Source organism: Pteropus medius, unplaced genomic scaffold, assembly GCF_902729225.1.
Source record: "Pteropus medius unplaced genomic scaffold, Ma_sr-lr_union100, whole genome shotgun sequence".
Classification (NCBI taxonomy): domain Eukaryota; kingdom Metazoa; phylum Chordata; class Mammalia; order Chiroptera; family Pteropodidae; genus Pteropus; species Pteropus medius.
The window spans coordinates 24,714,084-24,732,898 of record NW_024351729.1 but is presented as its reverse complement, the minus strand read 5'-3'; the positions used below and the strand labels follow the sequence as shown (position 1 = coordinate 24,732,898).

The 18,815-nt window shown below is 39.8% G+C and overlaps 1 protein-coding gene across 7 annotated transcripts in view; it reads left to right on the top strand.

Moving 5' to 3' along the window:
• EPHA4 (EPH receptor A4) overlaps window positions 1–18,815 on the top strand; it is a 140,226-nt gene that overhangs the window by 80,181 nt on the left and 41,230 nt on the right. For all 7 annotated transcript variants that reach the window (XR_005649068.1, XR_005649067.1, XR_005649066.1 and 4 more), the window contains one exon: window positions 18,645–18,769. Coding sequence is in view for 4 of the 7 variants with exons in the window: in XM_039844891.1 (XP_039700825.1) it covers window positions 18,645–18,769 (125 nt within the window). In the remaining 3 variants the exon portion in view is untranslated. The remainder of the gene's footprint in view (window positions 1–18,644; window positions 18,770–18,815) is intronic.

The following is an 18,815-nucleotide window of genomic DNA, read 5'->3' as shown; positions in this document are numbered from 1 at the left end:
ATTTACAAATATCAAATTAGTAACAGAGATTTGGAAAGGGCTCATGCAAACTTCTTTAGCTTCAGTGTACAAAATTCTGCCTCTTTCTAGAATGAAAGAATGTGGTTGTCAGGTACAGGGATTACTGTGTTATTAATGCCTAAGAATAGAAAGGAAAAGGAAGAAAGTAGAGATATCAAGAGATATGAAGAAGTCTAGTTTGGCCTGGCACGAGAGGCGTTGAAATGCAAGCTCATACTGGGATGGTTCTGGCCTATAGTGTGTAAGGGTCAGCGCTAGAGTTGGCTTGAAGTGTGGTTTGAGATCCAATTAACAAACAGAAAGACAATTCTGATGACTTTGAAAATGGAAATAGAATACTAAACCCAAATGAGATGTGACCAGGACCGAGGCTTTGCTGTAAGCTTTGAAAGGAAGAGACGGAAAAAAAAAAAAAAAAGTTCTGTTGATGTTTTGAAACACAAATATCTGGCTTCTGTTAGTGTCCGAGAGCAGGGTTGGCAAACTATGGCCCAGAGGCCAAATCTTGATCCTCCATCTGGTGTTGTACAACCCACTAAGATTTCTTTTTTTTTTAAATTTCTAAAGTGTTGAAAATAAAAAGAGAATAACATGCTGCGACACTTAGAAATTATATAAAAATCAAATTTTAGTGTCCATAGAGACGTTTTATCGGCACAAAGCCCCACTCATTTGTATGGTCTAAGACTGCTTTCGCGAGGACAACAACAGACTTGAGTGGCTTCGACGGTGCGAATGGCCTACACGCCGAACATATTAACTGGCCATCTCGCTCCTTATAGAAAACGTTCGCCGCCCCTGCTCTGGGTACAAAATCAGGAAAGAAACCAGTCATATGGGAGACTGAGAAGATGGCGAAGTGATGGTGTCATTTGTGGGACGCTCTCTGACAAAGGGTGTGGTGGATTAACATTTAGGTGAATCTCACAGTTGAAATAATTTTGATATTTGGCAAGACCTCTTCTTTTTTAGATGTTTGGACGATGTAAACAAGATTTCACAAAAATGATGAAGATTTTGAACACGCCTTTGCATTTTTGTACTCCAAGGCTTTTCCCAGTGACACTCGGGTTCAATGTGTCATGTAGAACGTTCTTGATTTCCGATAAGGCAGTGTTCTTGTTTTCCTGAAAACGGGCGTTCTTGGCGCTATTGTGTGGTTCTCAGACGCTGGCAGCGATTTTCTTTTCAAATAATAATATGCGCTTCTCTTTTCCATTGTCTCCTCACTGAGATGGTTTCTCGTTTGCCTTTGACCTCAAGGAAATCGTGTGTTTTTCCCTCTTACTCCTAAGAAAATTAAAGGGAAAAAAACATGTGATGAAACTAGTAAAATCTATAAGTTGGGAATCTTTCTAAAGACATATTTTAATCTTTTTCAAACAAATTGTAAAGCCATGGCATTTGGAGAATTTGCTCAAAACTCATTCGTGCTTCCTCATAACAGTTGACCCTCAAATAACGTGGATTTGAACAGCGCAGGTCCACGGATCATGTCGATTTTTTTCAATAAATACTATAAATACATTTATAGTATTTATTGAAAAAAATGTATTCTTTCTTACGGTTTTCTTAATCACATTTCCTTATCCCTAGCTCACTTTATAGTAGGAATACAGTATATAATACATATAACATAAGAAATATGTGTTAATCGATTTTTTATCAGTAAGGCTTCCAGGGAACAGGAGGCTATTAGCTAAGTTTTTGGGGGATCAAAAGTTATATGTGAATTTTCGACTGCAGGGAGCAGTCAGCACCCCAACCTCCCATTGTTCAAGAGTCACCTGAGCTTGGTATGTAACAGTCGGGACCTGGCTTGAAAGTCCTTTCTTCTCCTGGACAAACGCACAGGGGGCTTCAGCGAAGCCAGGCTGTGGCTTTATTATTGTCAGCTCTGACCCAGTCATGGGCTCCTGGACTTGCACCTAATGCTTCGGAAACATACATTTTAAAAATAGGCAGTACATTTTTTTAAGGGAGCTGTCTCTTGATTCTAGTGCTATACATAAAATAATTTCATGTTTATAGACTATTCTTGCTACCCCTATAATTATGAAGCATACTAATTATGATCATATTTAAAAATAAAATAAGCCTATAGATATGCAATGGTACAGCCTCTGATATGTGGCACAAGGGTCTGTGACTTTGTATTCAAGGTGGGTGTCACAAATCTTAGTGAGGAGAAAAAAAAATAAAAGCCTTCCAAAAGAATCTATTAAATTATCTAGCTTCAAGGTTGACTGAGCAGCATAGACAAATGCCTATAGAGTCTAGGGATAATTATTGCATATAAGTAAAAAAGGTGTTGTATTTTTTTTAAGATGGGAATATTTCACTCTAAGAAAATGAAAGTTTTATTCATATACCCAAGACTGAGAACGCTATTTTTCCTGACTCCTTTGCCTTCACTCCTATATAAATATGTATACATGTTCATTTGTGAGGCGAGAGATCCATTCGGTAGCATTCACTCTAAATACTTGACAGTCTAAATCTGATTTGTTTTTTACTTCTCAGAGTTGTGCTTGTAACTTCAAATACTACTGCCAACTTTTATACCTTCTGGAGAAGCCACCAAGAAATTTGCAAAATAAATACCTGGCTGAGATGAAGAAGAAATAGTACAGGGCGAGCAAACATTTTAGATGGGCTCCTAAATTCTCTAGTCGTCACTCCAACTGGCTAAATTAATTACTGTCTCCTTAGAGGAGACACCCTAGATTTCAGTTTGAATTGAGCATCAATAAAAAGATCCAGAGAAACTTTATCAAAGCTTCCATTAACCCCCTACTGATGTCTTTAAAGAGTTTTTTTTTTCCTTGAAACACCAGGAAAACCAAGAGCCGTGCTGCAGGACTAATCCTCCATGGAGAGATCTTAAATCTGCAGGAACTAATTAAAATGCCTGTCCATGTCACCCCAGTATACAGAGCTTTCTCTGAATCTCACCGTTTCCGTGCTATTTTCACGGCGTTATACAGTAAAATTGCATTCCGTATATTGTCTTCAGGTCAAGACTTGTGAGTGGGTTTCTTGGTTTTACATTTTAATCTGTCAAGATAAGCAAGACTTAGCTCTAGCCAACAGTATTAAAAGTATCTCTCTTTTTAAATGAGTGTTTACCAGTGTTTGCTTCCTTTAACACTCTCTCTCTCACACACACACACACACACACACACACACACACACACACACACACACACACACTTTTTCCATTATTGCTTGTGCCAGAAAAATGAAGTTCATGGAGGCTGCCTCCCAGCTGAAATAACAGAAAAAGAGAGATGATGCCAGACATCAGTGTGGTCTCTTGCCTAGTGGACATGGTGGCTTTCATTGGGAAATGTCACGAAAGATTTGGTCCGCACACGGGAGTCAGTACCCAGACGGCTGTGGGAATCTGGGTGAGCAGTCAGCAAAATGGCTGCCAACACAGACCCAGAGCCAATGAAACAGCTCTTATGTTCGATTCCTCTTCTCTATTGTGATAAATTGGTCAGTCCACTCTAACAGAAGTCTACTGGGGTTCTCCTGAGTTTCTTTCTTTTTTTTTTTTTTTGTTATGACAAAGCAGAAGGGCTACTTTCTAAAACATAATCGATTTAAAATATAGGTAAAATGACAATGATTTGAAAGATTTGTTCTATTTTGCTGTCACTCTTGGAAGGAGAGGAGAGATGGAAAAAGAGGGAGGGAGTACCACTTCCTTTTGCCTGGCATCTTCCAAATGATAATCAGTGTACATGAATTTTTCAGGCAGTTTGGTCCTCATTGTCAAAAAAGCCTCTCTGATGAAGGCTGTGGGTATATAATTTTTTAAAAATTTCTTTTCTAGGAACCTTTTGTCTGTGATGAGTGCATACAAACAGGACTTAAATATGTAGCTTCATCTTCTCAGTGGGTGCTAAATAGGGATCTGCCACCAACAGGTTCACTGCGTGTAACAAGCTAGGGACAAGATCCATCCATTAAAACAAACACTGAAAGGGGCAAGCTCACAATGGCTCCCTGGAGAGTTGGCGTTGTCTAGATAACATACTGCAAGCTGTAAATCTGCCTCTTGAATCAACCTTATTTTTTTTTAGTATAATAAGTGTGTATTTTGAGCATAATAAGTGTGAAGGTAGATGAGAGCCGTGCTTCCTCCATGTTTCTTTGTCAAAGCCAGGGTCACAACATACAGACAGGGACTTTGAATATGCAACAGGCTGAGAGCTTAATCAAATGTTTCTTTCACTCTTCAAGATAATCAAGGACTTTTCTTTTTTTTTAAGCCGAGAATTGCAAATGATCCTAAGAGTTGCTGGTGGAGCCCTTGCTTGTGTTGAATCCCACTGACTGTGATGCTGGTCCTACAGGGCTCTAGGAGGGCGAGATTTTAGGAAACTTTCTAGGAGGATGCTTTCGGAAGCTTGGGAATTCTTGGCACTAACATCCTCTCGTTTCTCGCCACTTAAAATAGGCATGATATTGTCAATACAGTAAGAAATCAGGATTCTTGTTGCTTTGTTTTCCACTGAAAGTAAGGGGTACGAATATGTCTCCCTGTGAAAATTAAGAGTGTTTTTGTTTTATAACCAGGAACAGTGGTCATAGAATTTAAAGAGCACACGTTGTGTTCACAGCCCTCGTCGTAGACACCGATGCCAAGTAGTCGGCTAATTCAGGTGTGACTCTCAGAGGCTGGTAAGATGGCTAAGGAATCTTTATCCAACAGAGTGTATTGTCTGGGGAGAGTGATAGGTGAGAAACCCTTTGGATCTCACTGTTAACTTTTTAAGGGTGTGACGTGAACTGTACGTGTCCTTTGGATGGTGGCCTCTGCTTTTCCTCTCCACCTCCTCCTCCCTTCTTGTTTCAGAACACACACAAAATGCTTCCCTCGGTGTGCTGGAGCCCTGCTCCAAGGTCTTCCTCGTAGACCATGCTGTGGGACTATTTCTAAGTGAGACCTAAGGAGGTCCTTCCAGTATTTACAGACTCCTGGGTGGAGCCAGTAATACTGAATTTCACACTTCAGTGACTTGTGTTAAAGAGAGACCCCGGCGAGATGCTGTGAACCTTTCAGTTAAAAAAATAAATAAATAAAAAAATAAAAAAAAAAAATTCAAGTCCTAAAAAGTGAAAGCTTTCCTAATACATTCTTTGTTACTCTTTATGACTACAAAAGTCGTCTTGAGTTCTCAAGCACAGATCCAGTTGAAGACATCTATTGGCCTTAATAATATTTTAAAATTTAATAGCTCTGTTGTTTTAGGCTCGATCTTATAATGCCCATAGGAGTTTAAACTATCTGGCACATACAATTTATGTACCTGGCTGATACCCCAAAATAAAAAAAAAAAAGAAATAATCCTATGGTTGAAAATTCCCAAGCCCAAAAATCCCTTCTCATAAATTATGCTCTTTTTTCTAACCTCTATCATAGCTTTTAAGAGCATTACCAAAAAGATAGAGTTTCAGATATGAGGGCTGCAAGAATATCATTTCATGGCCACATTTTTTTGAGAGCATAGCATGTGGTGACCATTTGTATATGAAATATTTTCAAAATGTGCTGGTTGTAATTTAACCCAAAGTTCTCTATATCTGTTCTCTCCACTTACCAGTCACTTCTGTGTGCATGTCTACATAGCAAGCAAGAAACTGGACAGGAAACCCTTGGCTACAAAAACAAAAAAAAACAACAAAAAAACAAGTCTTCCTTAGGTAGTATGAAAAACCAGCTCTTCAGCATTCTGTGGTTCATGAATATTGTCCCCTGAATATTTTGATACCTTGTATTCAGAACTTTCCCAGACTTCTACGCAGTGGAACCAAACTGGGATTAAAATAGAGAATGTCAGCGCTTCCCTCGATTGGTCTTCCTCTCTCTCTCTCTCTCTCAATCTCTCTCTCTCTCTCACACACACACACACACACACACACACTTGTAACATTTCACTTTATCATCTGTGGTCATCACTTCTCAGCATCTAGTCATTGTTCTTTAAATCAAGCAACATTTGGGATTGGGAAAAATTCTGAGTAGCACAGAATACCTAGATTTGCATTAAAATTGTACTAAAATATTTCCTCTGCCTATCTTATCCTGTCAGTGATAATCTGTAGCCTACGGTTTCGTGCTCTAGTTTATTCTTTGTCAGATATTTTTTGTTTCGGTTTTCTCCCCTGCCTCCTCGGCCTCCCCCCGTCACAATGATTATATTGGCCGCAGTGTGTTTTGAAATGAAATAAGGAAACAGATGAGTTACATGTAAAAAGAAGCTTCAGAGATAAAAAAAAAAAAAAAATTACAATGTCTGGTGAAAATGCTCACAACTTAAGGAGCTTATATTCTTGATTTATGGTCACCATGACATTTTTTGAGCAGCTCATTGCGTCTCTTTAAATGACCATTTGGAAAAGTAGGTATCCTGTTCCAATGGTCTATGTGAATTGTGTGGCTCGGGAGATGACTAATAGGAAGCCAGACCTCTCTGTCTTGGGGTCATCTCCTTGAATCTGGACTACATCATAAGTGGCCCAACGGCCCGACCATCTGTCAGCCATTGAGTGGCTATTGTAATGGAATTGGTCTCGGTCCAGATCTTCATCGACAGGTGTTCACATCATAAGTGACACTAATTGACTTTCTAGTCATTCTTCTTGGAAGACGGTGGGTCATCACAGTGATGGCGATGGGCAGTGAGTTATTCATGATAGACCCGGACTCTGTTCAAAGCCAAGGAGCACAGCACCTTGAGCTGGCACCAGTCTGGCACCTTGCAAATGTTGTCCTTGTCTCTCATGGCTTCCATTAGCCTCAGAAATAAAAACAAAAACAGGAACTGAATTTCAAAGGATAACTTGGAATGGCTAATGCTGCTTTTCTGAGGCTACATAAGCATCATGTGTTGAGGCCTTTTTCTTCATTTTGTACTATAGTGATAAGATGCCTTCTTCGAAAATTATATATAAGGAAGAAAAAAAATTGGATTCTGGGCCTCTATGATAATATGAGTCAAATTATCTCCTTTTATTTTTTCTTCGTTTGTTTTGAGATTGATTACGAGGTCACTTATTCGTATCTATGAGTTCATACCTCTGAATAAGTTACGGGTGAATCTCTTTGATGGAGAATTTAATAAGGTTATTTTCAGTGCTCTTGTAAAATGGAGACCAGTGTGAAAAAGTAACTTTGAGACTCTTGTTAACATAAATTTTAAAGCATGGAATGCAAGGGGCTTCATCCAACCATACACTCTTCTGTTGTTCCAGGTATGTGAATCCAGAGTAAGCTATCATGTATTCACTCTCCCCTGGGGCCATGAGCTGAGGGGTGATTTGGCCTGACTTGGAGGAGATTATTGGAAGTATTAGTATTAATATTAGTATTAATATTATTAATATTTTGTCCCCTGAAGCTTCCTAGGTTTATCTCACGGCATTTTTTTTTTTTTTTAAGTATAAAGATGATTTAGATGTCGTTGTAGCAAGTGGCAAAACTACACTCCTGAATTAGTTATCATGCTTAATAGTAAAGATGACAACAGCCACGGTGAATCTATTTATTGAAGCAGATGGGCTCCTTTAGCAGAATGATCAGTGTCTTTCCTCTCTCTGAAAGGCTTTTCAGGGGTAGGAAATTGTCAAGCAGCTGATATAAAGTAATGAACCAGGCTTTTTATTGGTTCGTTTCTGGAGCAGGCTTTTAAGCATTTCTGCCTGTAAATGTAGAAACCTGAGTGTGGAAAGTAAAAGGCAAGAGCAAAGATTTACTGGGTGCATCTATCATCCTGGCTTTTAGAGTCTTTGTGATGAATACATCTTTAATTGGAGACTGATCTAGATGCTTCGGATGTCAGAAAGCTATACATGTTACAGCATTGTCTCATGGTTCTTCACACAGCAGGACGATTAGCAGCTGTCTGAGTAACAAAGAGAACCTGAAGCCCACAGCACAGCTTTTATTTTCCAGATTTGGAATGCCTGAAGCTCTCCAGTGGAGTCGATAGCTAAAGGAATTGAAGCCTCGATTCACAGCCGTTAATCCTTTTTGCTCACTGTGTTATTTCTGCTCAGTAGAAGAAAGCCCTTCCTTTACACCATCCTCCATATTCTGGATTAATTTTGGAGGGCATTTGATCACAGAAGAATTCACTTTGTCCAGGTCTCTTTATCCTGTCTAACCAAGACACCTAAAATAATGCCAATTAAGAGTTTATACTAGATACTTTTCAACCTACTGAAGCACAATGAGAAAGTTCATTTTCCTAGAGACATTCAGAGGAAAAAAAATTATTTTATTTTTCTGTTGTTGCTGACTTTGCCCCGTTTTCTTATCTTAAACACCTGTCTTGCTCGGGCAAATTCTTATAAATTGCCTTCCAGTAGAAAGACTTGTTTTCCTGTTCGCCTGGAACTGGCATTCTTACTTAACAGGAAATACATACTGGATCTTGCCATGTTTCTGTTGGCAAGTGTTGGGCTATCTTTGTCAGAACCTGCCAACAAATTTCTTAGCAAGCAAGTAGAAAGTAAAACAAGCAGTTCTCAGACGAAACAGAAGATATACTTGAACTGCATCAGAGACGCTTGGGTGCCATGTAAGTCATTCCCAGTTAATTCTGGGAGATGGGGAGTCTTGGTTTTGAGTTGAACTGTCACTCGCTTATAATTCTACAACTAATGGTATGGCTGTAGGTGTTGTAATGCTAATTCAAGATAGTAGCTATTTAAAAAAGTAAAACAGGGATTTAAGTAATGAATTTCCTTTACTACAAAGAGCAAGGATTGCTGTATGGCTCAGATAGTAAGCATAATGATCAAATAGTTACCCCAGAAAAGCCCTAATTTGTAAATACTTAGATCTCTCATGACACCTTTAGATCTGTACCCAGGAGGTTAACTAAAGTTTTCAGATAGGTCTTTCTAAAATAACTTTAATACTTCACCTTTAGTACTCTTAGTTAACATTTTTATTTATTTTTAATGATTTTATTGTGAATATATGCAAATACAGAATAGTCAATGAATTATTGCAGAGCAGACACCTGTGTAACCACCTACCAGTTCGAAGGACTGTAACATTGCCAACTTTCTAGAAGCTTGCTTTGCGGCCCCTCTCCCTTCCCTAACTTCAAATACTATTATTTTATTTTGTAATTGAATTTTTCGGTTTTAGGTGATCTCTTCTTAGCTCTGAAATGAGGTGATTCATCTCCAAAAGCTTTAAGCTTTGTCTGTGACAGGGATCATGTCTAATTCATCTCCAGGTTTCCGGCAACCAAGAATGTACATAGCCCTGTACCTAACACACAGCATACCTAAGATTTGCTCTGTGACTGATGCCGCTATCGATGCTGTAGGGGAGAACAAGCCTTTTAACATTCAAGATTTTAATTTCTCACCAGTGAAAAGAGAAGAGAGGCTAGAACCTTTCTATACATCAGAGGTTGAAAGTGTGGAGTCCTAGGACTTTTGAACTCAGCACTTATAAGCTGTAACTTGAGGCAAGTTATTCAAACTCTTCGTACCTTATTTTCCTAATCCATAGAATGGGAGTAATAATAGTATCTGCCTCATAGGGTTTTTGCGAGGATTATATGAATTAACCCATGCAAGAGATTTATAGCAACGCTAGACACGTAGTAGTTACTCAAAAAGTGTTCGTTCGGTGCGTGTGTTGTTACAGACCTGTGATATGGAGGGAGGATCACATACTTTTGAGGCAGGCAGACTTGAGTTTAAAATCTCATTTTATAGCTTTGGTTGAATTATTTAATTTCTTTGTGCAGCACGAGTTTCCAAATATGAAATCAAAGGTAGTAATTATAGCTACTTCAGAGTTGCAGAGATTAAACAACGTTAAGCAGGTGGAAGTGCTTTGCAGAGGAGGCCAACAGCATCTTTCTGCTCCTTCTCTGTTTAGCTCTGATTCGCACCGCCCAAGTCTTCAACTCTGTGAACTGTCAACTATGCAGCGCAGACTAACTCTTCTCTAAAAAGAAAATTCAACCATTTTGAGGGCCCCACTGTCCTTTCCCATGTAACACTGAAACAAGCTCAGCTGCATTTAGACCAGCATTGTGTGATTCTGCCGAATTCCTTCATGTTAGAAGACCTGTGACTGAGATTGTGTCCCTGTGAAGCTGCACAGCCTGTTCCTGGCATTGCCCGCCTCAGGGCAGCGCTCGTCGACCCCTCACAAATGCATGGATACCTGCTCACTGCGCATGCTCAGGAGCTGGAGTTTGCAAGACGGAAACCCAAAGGCCGTTCAGGCAGCATTAAACTACAACTCGGTTTTCTATAGGCTTCAGTACTACTACGCTTTATTTTCGTTAGTGATTATATGAAAGTGTTATTATACAAAAATTCCTCTTTTTTTGCCACATGGCTCCATTTTGCCTGAATGGAGACCTGGTGTAACCTCAAATGTCAGTTATTCAGTTAATTCAATGGAAAGTTATTTCATCAACTGGTACCCAGTTAGTAGGGTTGTGGGGAAGAGGCTTCGAGGTGGGCCTGGGCACCAACATCCAGCTGGCAGACTGTGGGTTAGCGGGGATGGAGGGGCCCAAGGGACCTATTTCTGTGTCAGGTCTAGAAGAGGAGTAATTACTTCAACCTATATTTCATGGCCTAGAACTCGGTCATGTGAACTGATTGACCTGTATGCAAAGGATTCTGGGAAATGTAGTCTTTGCCTGAGCAGCTCCATCCTACAAACAGTCATCTGTGGGAGGGGAGCTCACATCTTTAGACAGCCACAGTGGCCAGTCCCAACTCCTCCAACTTACGTAATGCAGACATTTAACATAAAGGCTGAAAATAGCATCACGTTCCATTCCTTAAAATGTGGTAAAGGATTTGTCTAAAATAACCTGTCACCCATTTCTCAGGAAAAATAAAATAGAAGTCTCGGTTAAATGCTTTGTAATGTCTTACTCGTAAATTAGTTAAAACATCCTATTGTCCACAAATCAGGTTTTTAAAATCATTGAGAACATGGGTCTGTTATGTCCTTTGGTGAGTGTTACTGTACCCTGCTTTATTTTATAGTATTTGTTTAAAACACTCTGTATGTGCTGACCTTGAAAATCACTTTATGGAAAGAAAAATGTATCCCTCATACATTTTAAGTATAAGCTTAATTAATATTAATACTTCCATATTTAAATATAAATGAACTCCATTTAATTCAGTCTTCTAAAGGTTTTAATTAAGAATTTGGTTCTAGGCCTTTTGTTGAAGGAAAATAATTCCATATCGATTTTAGAATAATCAGCTTTTTCTATACCTTTTGTTTGTTGATTGGTTGGCTTGTTTTAAAAACAATTCCACTTCTTGACTATGAGAAAATGTGCTTAGGTGCTTATTAATGATACAGTAGCTAACAGCAATGGGGTGCAGAGCCTGAGGTCATCAGCAGTGTATCCAAGGAGGGTGGATATGAATTAAGTCTTTTACTGATTTCTACTTAAAAACAGCAGAGGACCGATCCAAGTCATTGAATATAGTACAAATGAGATCATGGGTATATGAAAGCACTCTGTACACTGTTGAGTCCTGTAAAATATTGCAGCGGTAATTGTGGCAAAAATTTTACTCTGTACTGTTTGGTGCCACACGAGGTAGTGTGAATCTCAGAGAAATCCTCCTCTCCCTTTGGTGGGATGTGGGAGAAAGCAATATCAGCACCAGTTCTTAGCCTCTCTGTGACGGCAAAACCCTTCATCACAAGGATATCATTAGTGCTCTGAAGCATTTAATTTTGATGCTTGACGGCATTTTAAAATGCACAAACCTTTGATAAAGAGCAAATCAGAGCTGTGGCATTGAAATGAGAAAGAAAGGGGGAACAAAAACCACCTTAAGCCCCAAGTAATTAAATTTAAATACACTATTTGCATTAAGTCGAGAGATGTATAAACTGTGGATTTATTTTTCCTATCAGTGAAGGACCCCTTGAGTAAACATCATCTCTTTCAATTCGCGTCATGGGGAGGGAACTGTAACCCTGCTGTGGTTAAGAAGTCATCTTTTCTCCAAACACTGCGCATTGTGTACCACTGACACCCACGCTTTAGATTTCTCAACTTTCATAAAGGGCTTTTTTTCACCCTTCCATGCCCACAGGCTGGAGACCTTTCTTTGCATCTGTTTATTTTCTGCCTTCCTCCCTCCGACCCCTAATTTGAGCCAGTAGTGAAAGGTGGTCAGTCTGTTTCAGTTATTCGCCTTCCACCACCCCCCGCCAAATACCCCCAAACTGTTTTTAATTCATTGCTTATGATGCTAGACCCAAGAAAAGTTTTACAGCCCACAAGTGAAGGTCTGTGGTGAATCCATCCTCCCTTTCTTTTCTCCAAATCTCTTTTTCTCTTCTCCATCTTATTTGAGTGTCACAAGTACCAAACTGCTGCAGTAAAATGACTTGTAGGTGTTTAATGGCAAGTCATTGAGGAAGTAAATAAAAGAAAATTGCCGCATTCACGTCAGTGGGGCGCAAGGGCGAACTGCTGAGCTTTGAACCAAAGAAAGTTAAATTTACCATTTTCTTAAAAGGAGCCACCTCTGTTTGACATCAAAGCATCTCCTGTAATTCTTCGTTGTGAAACATGCTACTGTTAGGGAGTCACGATCCAGGCCCTAATTCTGTGCTGTTTCTGTTTATCAAAAACACACACAGAGATAAAACCCACATGTGCCTTCTGGATGCATTGTGGTCTGCTCTCAAACCAACTGGAACCACAGGTACATAGCAAATGGGGATTTGATTTAGAAGGCATTCTCAATTTCTCAGGGGTATGTAGAATTTTGAATACAGAATTATTTGGGGGAAGGGACTTTATCTTGACTTTCTAATAAATAGATCATTCAACCTCCAAACTTTGGTGGATTTTTCCTTTTAGTTTCTTTGATTTTGGCTCTATCTTTTTAAAAAAATGATATTTTACTATCATTTTTCTTGTTTCCGATAGCTGTGTGGGGACAGGGTCTGTTCCGTACGCTTAATCTTGCCTCCCTTCCCCTGACTGCAAAGGGCTCTTTAATTATCCTGACACTTAAACGAGGGTGTCCTTTTGGCAGGATTTTAGGGATAGGTAGAGTAGGTAATGGCTCCTTCTGGCAGTGACCGACTTTGTTTACAGTAGCACATCTTTGGAGATGATGCTGGGCGTCGCAAGAGTTATACAACAAGAGGGATGCTAACGGCTCTTTCTGGATTTAGGATTACGATTTGGGGAGGGGTTTGGTCTTGACACCGCTACACTTAAGAAGTCAGGAGAAGGATTTGGATATGCCTTCCAGATATGGAGGAGAAGTACTGAGCAGATTGTCAATACCTTCCTCAACCAAAAGAGCAGCGCCTCAAAATGGGTCTTGTAACAGGTGCAGTGAAAACTGGTTTTAACGTTAACTTACATTTGAATGACATTTTATGGGCTGTGTGTTTGAAAAAATTTCGAAGCGTTCCATATCCCTTAGAAAACAGAGACTCCATGTATAGTTAGAATCGTCGTTTGCTTCTCTCCTAATTGTCGATATCTTAGATAATCTAAACAGCAAGACCAAACCCACAAAAGATGATCTGAATCAGGCATGGATAAAAAAAGTTGTTTTTGAGGACGACTTACTTCTAACACTTTGTATTTAAAAACTTTTTTACTGTCTATGAAGAATATTTTAGATCTATTTTAACATTTAGTCCACTTTTATTCACTTGACAGATTTATTGAGCACCCACTCTGTGGCAGACAAGATCTTAACCAGTGGGGATAGAGAGGTGAAAAGCTAAAGCCCTGCCTTTATGGAATTACATTCAAATAGCTTATATGGTTGTTTTTCAAATGGAAGAACTGAGGTGGAAAAATTTGAGTAGCTTGCCCAAGATGGCAACTAGTAAATACCAACTTGAAATTTTATCCAAAACTTTTTAAAAATTTATTGCTTGTTCCCAGCAAATTCTTACAGTGAAGAACACTTTAAGTATGTGGCTTGAATATATTTTCATCTTTCCGTCATTTCGCATGTCGTAGATGAGCTCTCTGTCCTCACAGAATCAGGGTGCTAGTGATTTTCTGAAAATTCCAGTCATATTTGCAGGAGTGCACCTCTGCTCAGCCTTTTTTTTTTTTTTCCTTTTCTGCCTTCTGTCCGTCCCTGCAAGTCTTGACCATCCTCCCCAACCTTACTCTAAACACTTCCATGGTTCTTCCTGCAACCCACGATGCATTTCTCTTTATTCTATTTTCTTGTCTCAGTCGTTATCTTTATGTAGCCAAGTATAGACATCTATTGGTTATTGGAAATTCTGTTTCAAAACTTTGTAAATTAAAAACTTAATTGATTAAATCACAAATCTTAAAAAAACAAAAACAAGAAATCAAAGTATACCCGTTAGTAGTTCTTATCTATGACTTTGCATCTATCAGTCACCTTTCCTTAATCACATTGTCAACTAGTCGTGACCCCCTCTTCCTGTTACGCTGTGTCAAAATTAAAGAATGCCTGCTTATGTCTAGAGGCATTAAACTTTATGTAAAGCAAACATCTTTTTTATGAAAGGAATTTGGGTAAATAGGAATGCTTTTCGGAGATACATTTCCTTCTATCAGTGAGGATACTTACATCAGCCCCCAGCTACCGCTTTTCTGCTGACTCTAAAATAGGTGCATTGTGTGTAAAAACACAGTGGGATGTGGAAACACCCACCTCTTACTTCCCCCGTCACCCTGAGAGAACTTGGGGAAAAAGAATTAGCGAGAACTATCTTCTCTTGAAAATGTGTCCTCTGAGTTGACATTAAAGAATAGTCTTCTCTGTGGGACCATTATAAAAATTTCCTCGTCTTTTTTTTTTTTTTTTTTTTCTTTTCTAGTTAAGGGGAGTCTAAAGGAAAGGATGGCACTCGATTTGATACCAGGCGTGGCTGTTTTCGATACAGCATTGTTTGCCCTTTCACATCTTTGCCTCGGTCCATGGGTGCTCGTTAAGTGTGTGCTTCACGGATGAGTCAGGCCAGAAGAATCACGCCTCTATAAGGTTTCAGAATGTAAATCGGAGAAGTGAGAGGCAAGCGGGACCTTTTCTCGGCTTGGTCTTTTCATGTTGTCCAAAATTCCCACTATAAATTAGAAGCCTACTTTTGAACTAAGGCATTGATTTGTCAAAATTCGCATTGAGCCATATATTTGGGACAAGTTTTCAATCTGTTATTTTATTAGTCTATTTATCATCTTCTCTTCTAATTCTGTTAAGGAAGAGGCTGAGCCTCAGGGTGTTGACACTCAGGATCTAAAAGGTTTCTAAATTGAATAGAGTTTGGCCGTGTTTACCAAAATGTGGAAACATTCCATTTGTGGCACTGGAGATGATTTTAATATTAGGGAAGACCCAGATGGAGCATACACAATATTAAATTGCCCTGTGTGAACATTAGTTTCATTTCAGACTCTGTAACACTGTTTATCTCTGTTTTTGGCAAAGCACGGAGAGGCAAGAGTGTCCAGCAAATACTGATAGCATTGTTCTACGTCGACATTATTTTCATTTTTATGGTTACATGCCATTATTGAAGTGATAACAGTAATCGGACATTTCCTTTCAAACTATTTTCTTTGAAAAGAATGTAGTGTGTCGATTTAAGAAAAATATTGCTTAAATCATAGTACGAGTTGCAGGGGGATGTGGCAGAGATTAATTATGTGGGTGACATGAAAAGACTGATATTTGGGGACTGCTGGGGTAGGGAAATGAATGAGAAACGCCATTGCCAAACGCCTCATCTAGAGAAACGGGCCACAGGAGGTCACCCACGGCAGGGTGATGATGGTCTCCAGGGGGATGCAGAGTTGGAGGCTGTGTCGGAAGCCTAGTAGGAAAGGGAAAGGAAGAACACTTACGTGGCTAATAATGTGGATCACATCCCAGGTGTCTCTTCTCTCCAAAGTGGCAGTGTAGCAAAGGCCAGCTTTTCCCAAACTCATGTTTTTCCTCTCCGAGAAGGTAAGAGGTCCTCCTCTGGAGGGGAGGAATGACCGCCATATTCTACTACAGAACAATTGCTTGTTATGTGTATGTCGCTCAGTCTCGCTTGCTCATGGGTTGCTATTGTCACCACGGCCTGATGAAAATGCTCTTCTGGAAAAACATCTGTTCAGAGAGAACTCAGACTGTCCAGCCAAACAACATAACACTGTTTGTGAATATAAACTACCTATTCCACTTTCCTCTTTAATCTTGTTTTTCTCCGTTTTTACGACAGCCGAATCGGCGTACACTCGATTGGTTTATTCTCATATTTGTGCGTATGAATTTTCCTAGGAGGGCTGCATTAGAAATATTCTATTAGTTAGCACGGTCACATTGTTAACGCCTGGCCTGAAATTGTTGGAGCTCTTCGGGTGAGTGCGGATTGCCTTGGAACAGGCTCAGGGGCGCTGCTGCTCTAACTTCTAAAATGGAAATCAGATTCATTTCCCACATGTTAAGCGATAACCCAACTAGAGAGGAACCGTCTTAGTTAATCAGGGCACTCCAAGGGCCACCAGGCAATTTTTTTCCGAGAAATCTGTTGATTGTCAGGATCTGACCCAGACCATTCCCGAGAGAAAGTTCATTTTATAACTTCATGATTTTCCTCCCTCCTGCTTTGTTTCTAACAGCCTCGCTTTTCTATTTCATTTCCCAATCCTAAACATCAGAGTTTAAAGAGCCCCTTTTTATGAAGTGTATGCTAAAGTGCTCTGTTAGGCAATATATTTATTACCTGGAGTGAAATGGCTTTTCACAGCTAGGCAGGCTTCTTAGCCTCCTTGCTACCTCTATATTTATGAAAGTCACTCCTTGCATTTTGCCGGGCAATGGCTCTGTGTCAACCAGTAAAGAAAGAGAAAAAGTGTGTGTGTGTGTGTGTGTGTGTGTGTGTGTGCGCGCGCGCGTGCGTGCGTGTGTTGGGGGGAGGCAGCTGTAATACAGCTAATGAGCACATTTCCGTTTTTCATTTTCTTCAGATGTTCAGCGGCTTCCATATGTCTGCTGCATGCAGCTCAATCCAGTTTGGCATTGCTAACCTTGGGGTTGCCTTTGATGGAGGACATGTGTATCCACTGTATCTTTCACTTGTGTTTATGCCTGGGATCCAATCTGGAATTGTTTTGGAAGAGAGAGGGAGAGAGAGAGGAGGAAATAGGGAAGTCTATATGGGCGTGACCATCTCGAGGCACCCTTAACAGAGATGCTGGGCTGTCAAATGACCACCTCCAAGAGATGCTCCTTGCTGGTACGGGAATGGCTTCGGCTGGAAGATTCCCTATGCGATTATGGATTATGGTGTGTCTGAGCTTTCCTTGCCATCAGTACACTTGTCGGATATGATCAAGTGGGTTGAAGTCAGCCCTGTTCCATTTTCAGTGACAATTTATTTTCCTTTTTCCTTTTTCTTCTGAGGGACTGCATTACACGGCAATAAAATGTAATATAATATGTATGTATGCTGTGTGTGTGTGTGTGTGTGTGTGTTGAGCAGTAGAAAGACCCGACACTACGTTATCGTTCCACAGTGGCCATATTTTTACTTTTTTACATATTTTCACAGTTTGGGAACAAGAAAGAATATACATTCAATTTAGGAAGACCCCTAATTTCTGGTTCTACAGACCAGCTTCATTAGAGAAGATTGCAGATTTCATGACCGCTTCGTCTTTTCCCGGGAGATGCCACATTCGTGCCATTGTCAGTCACAGTGCAGCCTGATAACAGCTGGCTGGAGACGTGGCTACTACAGTGGAAAAGCAAGCATGTGGCAGCCTGCTTTGATAAATCTCAAAGGTGTTCCTCCCTCTCCCCCTGACCCTGGTAATGCATCCAGCAGAGGATTGCTTTTGTATCTTTCTACACGGAAAGAAGAAAGTTTGCTACTCGGCAGGCAGAAGCAATATTTCAGCTCTTGTAGAATCGTTGCAAAACCCCGTATGTGTCCAGAGAGACCATCATTGCTTTATTTGTGTTCTTCATTATTTGCATGGTTGTGTTCAAACTGGAAACTTTCGCTGTAATTAAGCAGGACTTTCATTTATATTGGAAAGTATGTAAGTTCATGACATTCCCTCTAGTACCCTTGGAAGAGTTGCAACTTCTCTTGCTTGTGTCAAATTAATGACCAGTAAGATGACACTCAATACTTTGGAGGGTAGGATGGGATGCAGTTTCACTGTGCTTGAAAAGAAATCTTCTAAAGGCTTTCATGGCTTGCAAAAAAAACCCCCCAAAACAACAACAACAACAAAAAAACAAAGCAGATAGCATTCTCTATACCTACACCATTTTGTGAGAAATGACAATAGGTGCTGTGGAGGTGACACTGTAGACCTGTTGACGTACTAGGTTTTTACTTCAGAGGTTATTTTCCTAAGACAGATTATATACAAAATAATACTGGAGAGAACCATAAAAATGGTATGGTATGCTTTTCTACTGGGGAAGAGTGAAATAGGAATTGGGAGGAAGACAAAACGATAATTCTTAACACTTTTCTTAAGAAAAAGAAAATTATGGGCTGAAGCTGCTAAATTTTTTTTTTTTTTCCTCTAAAGCAAACTGTCTTTTGTTTTCGTTTTTCCCAATAGCACCATCATCCATTGCTTTGGTCCAGGCTAAAGAAGTTACCAGATACAGTGTTGCTCTGGCTTGGCTGGAACCAGATCGGCCCAATGGGGTAATCCTAGAGTATGAAGTCAAGTATTATGAGAAGGTATTACTTGAATGAGCAAGTTCTTCCTACCTTTCCTTTTTTTTTT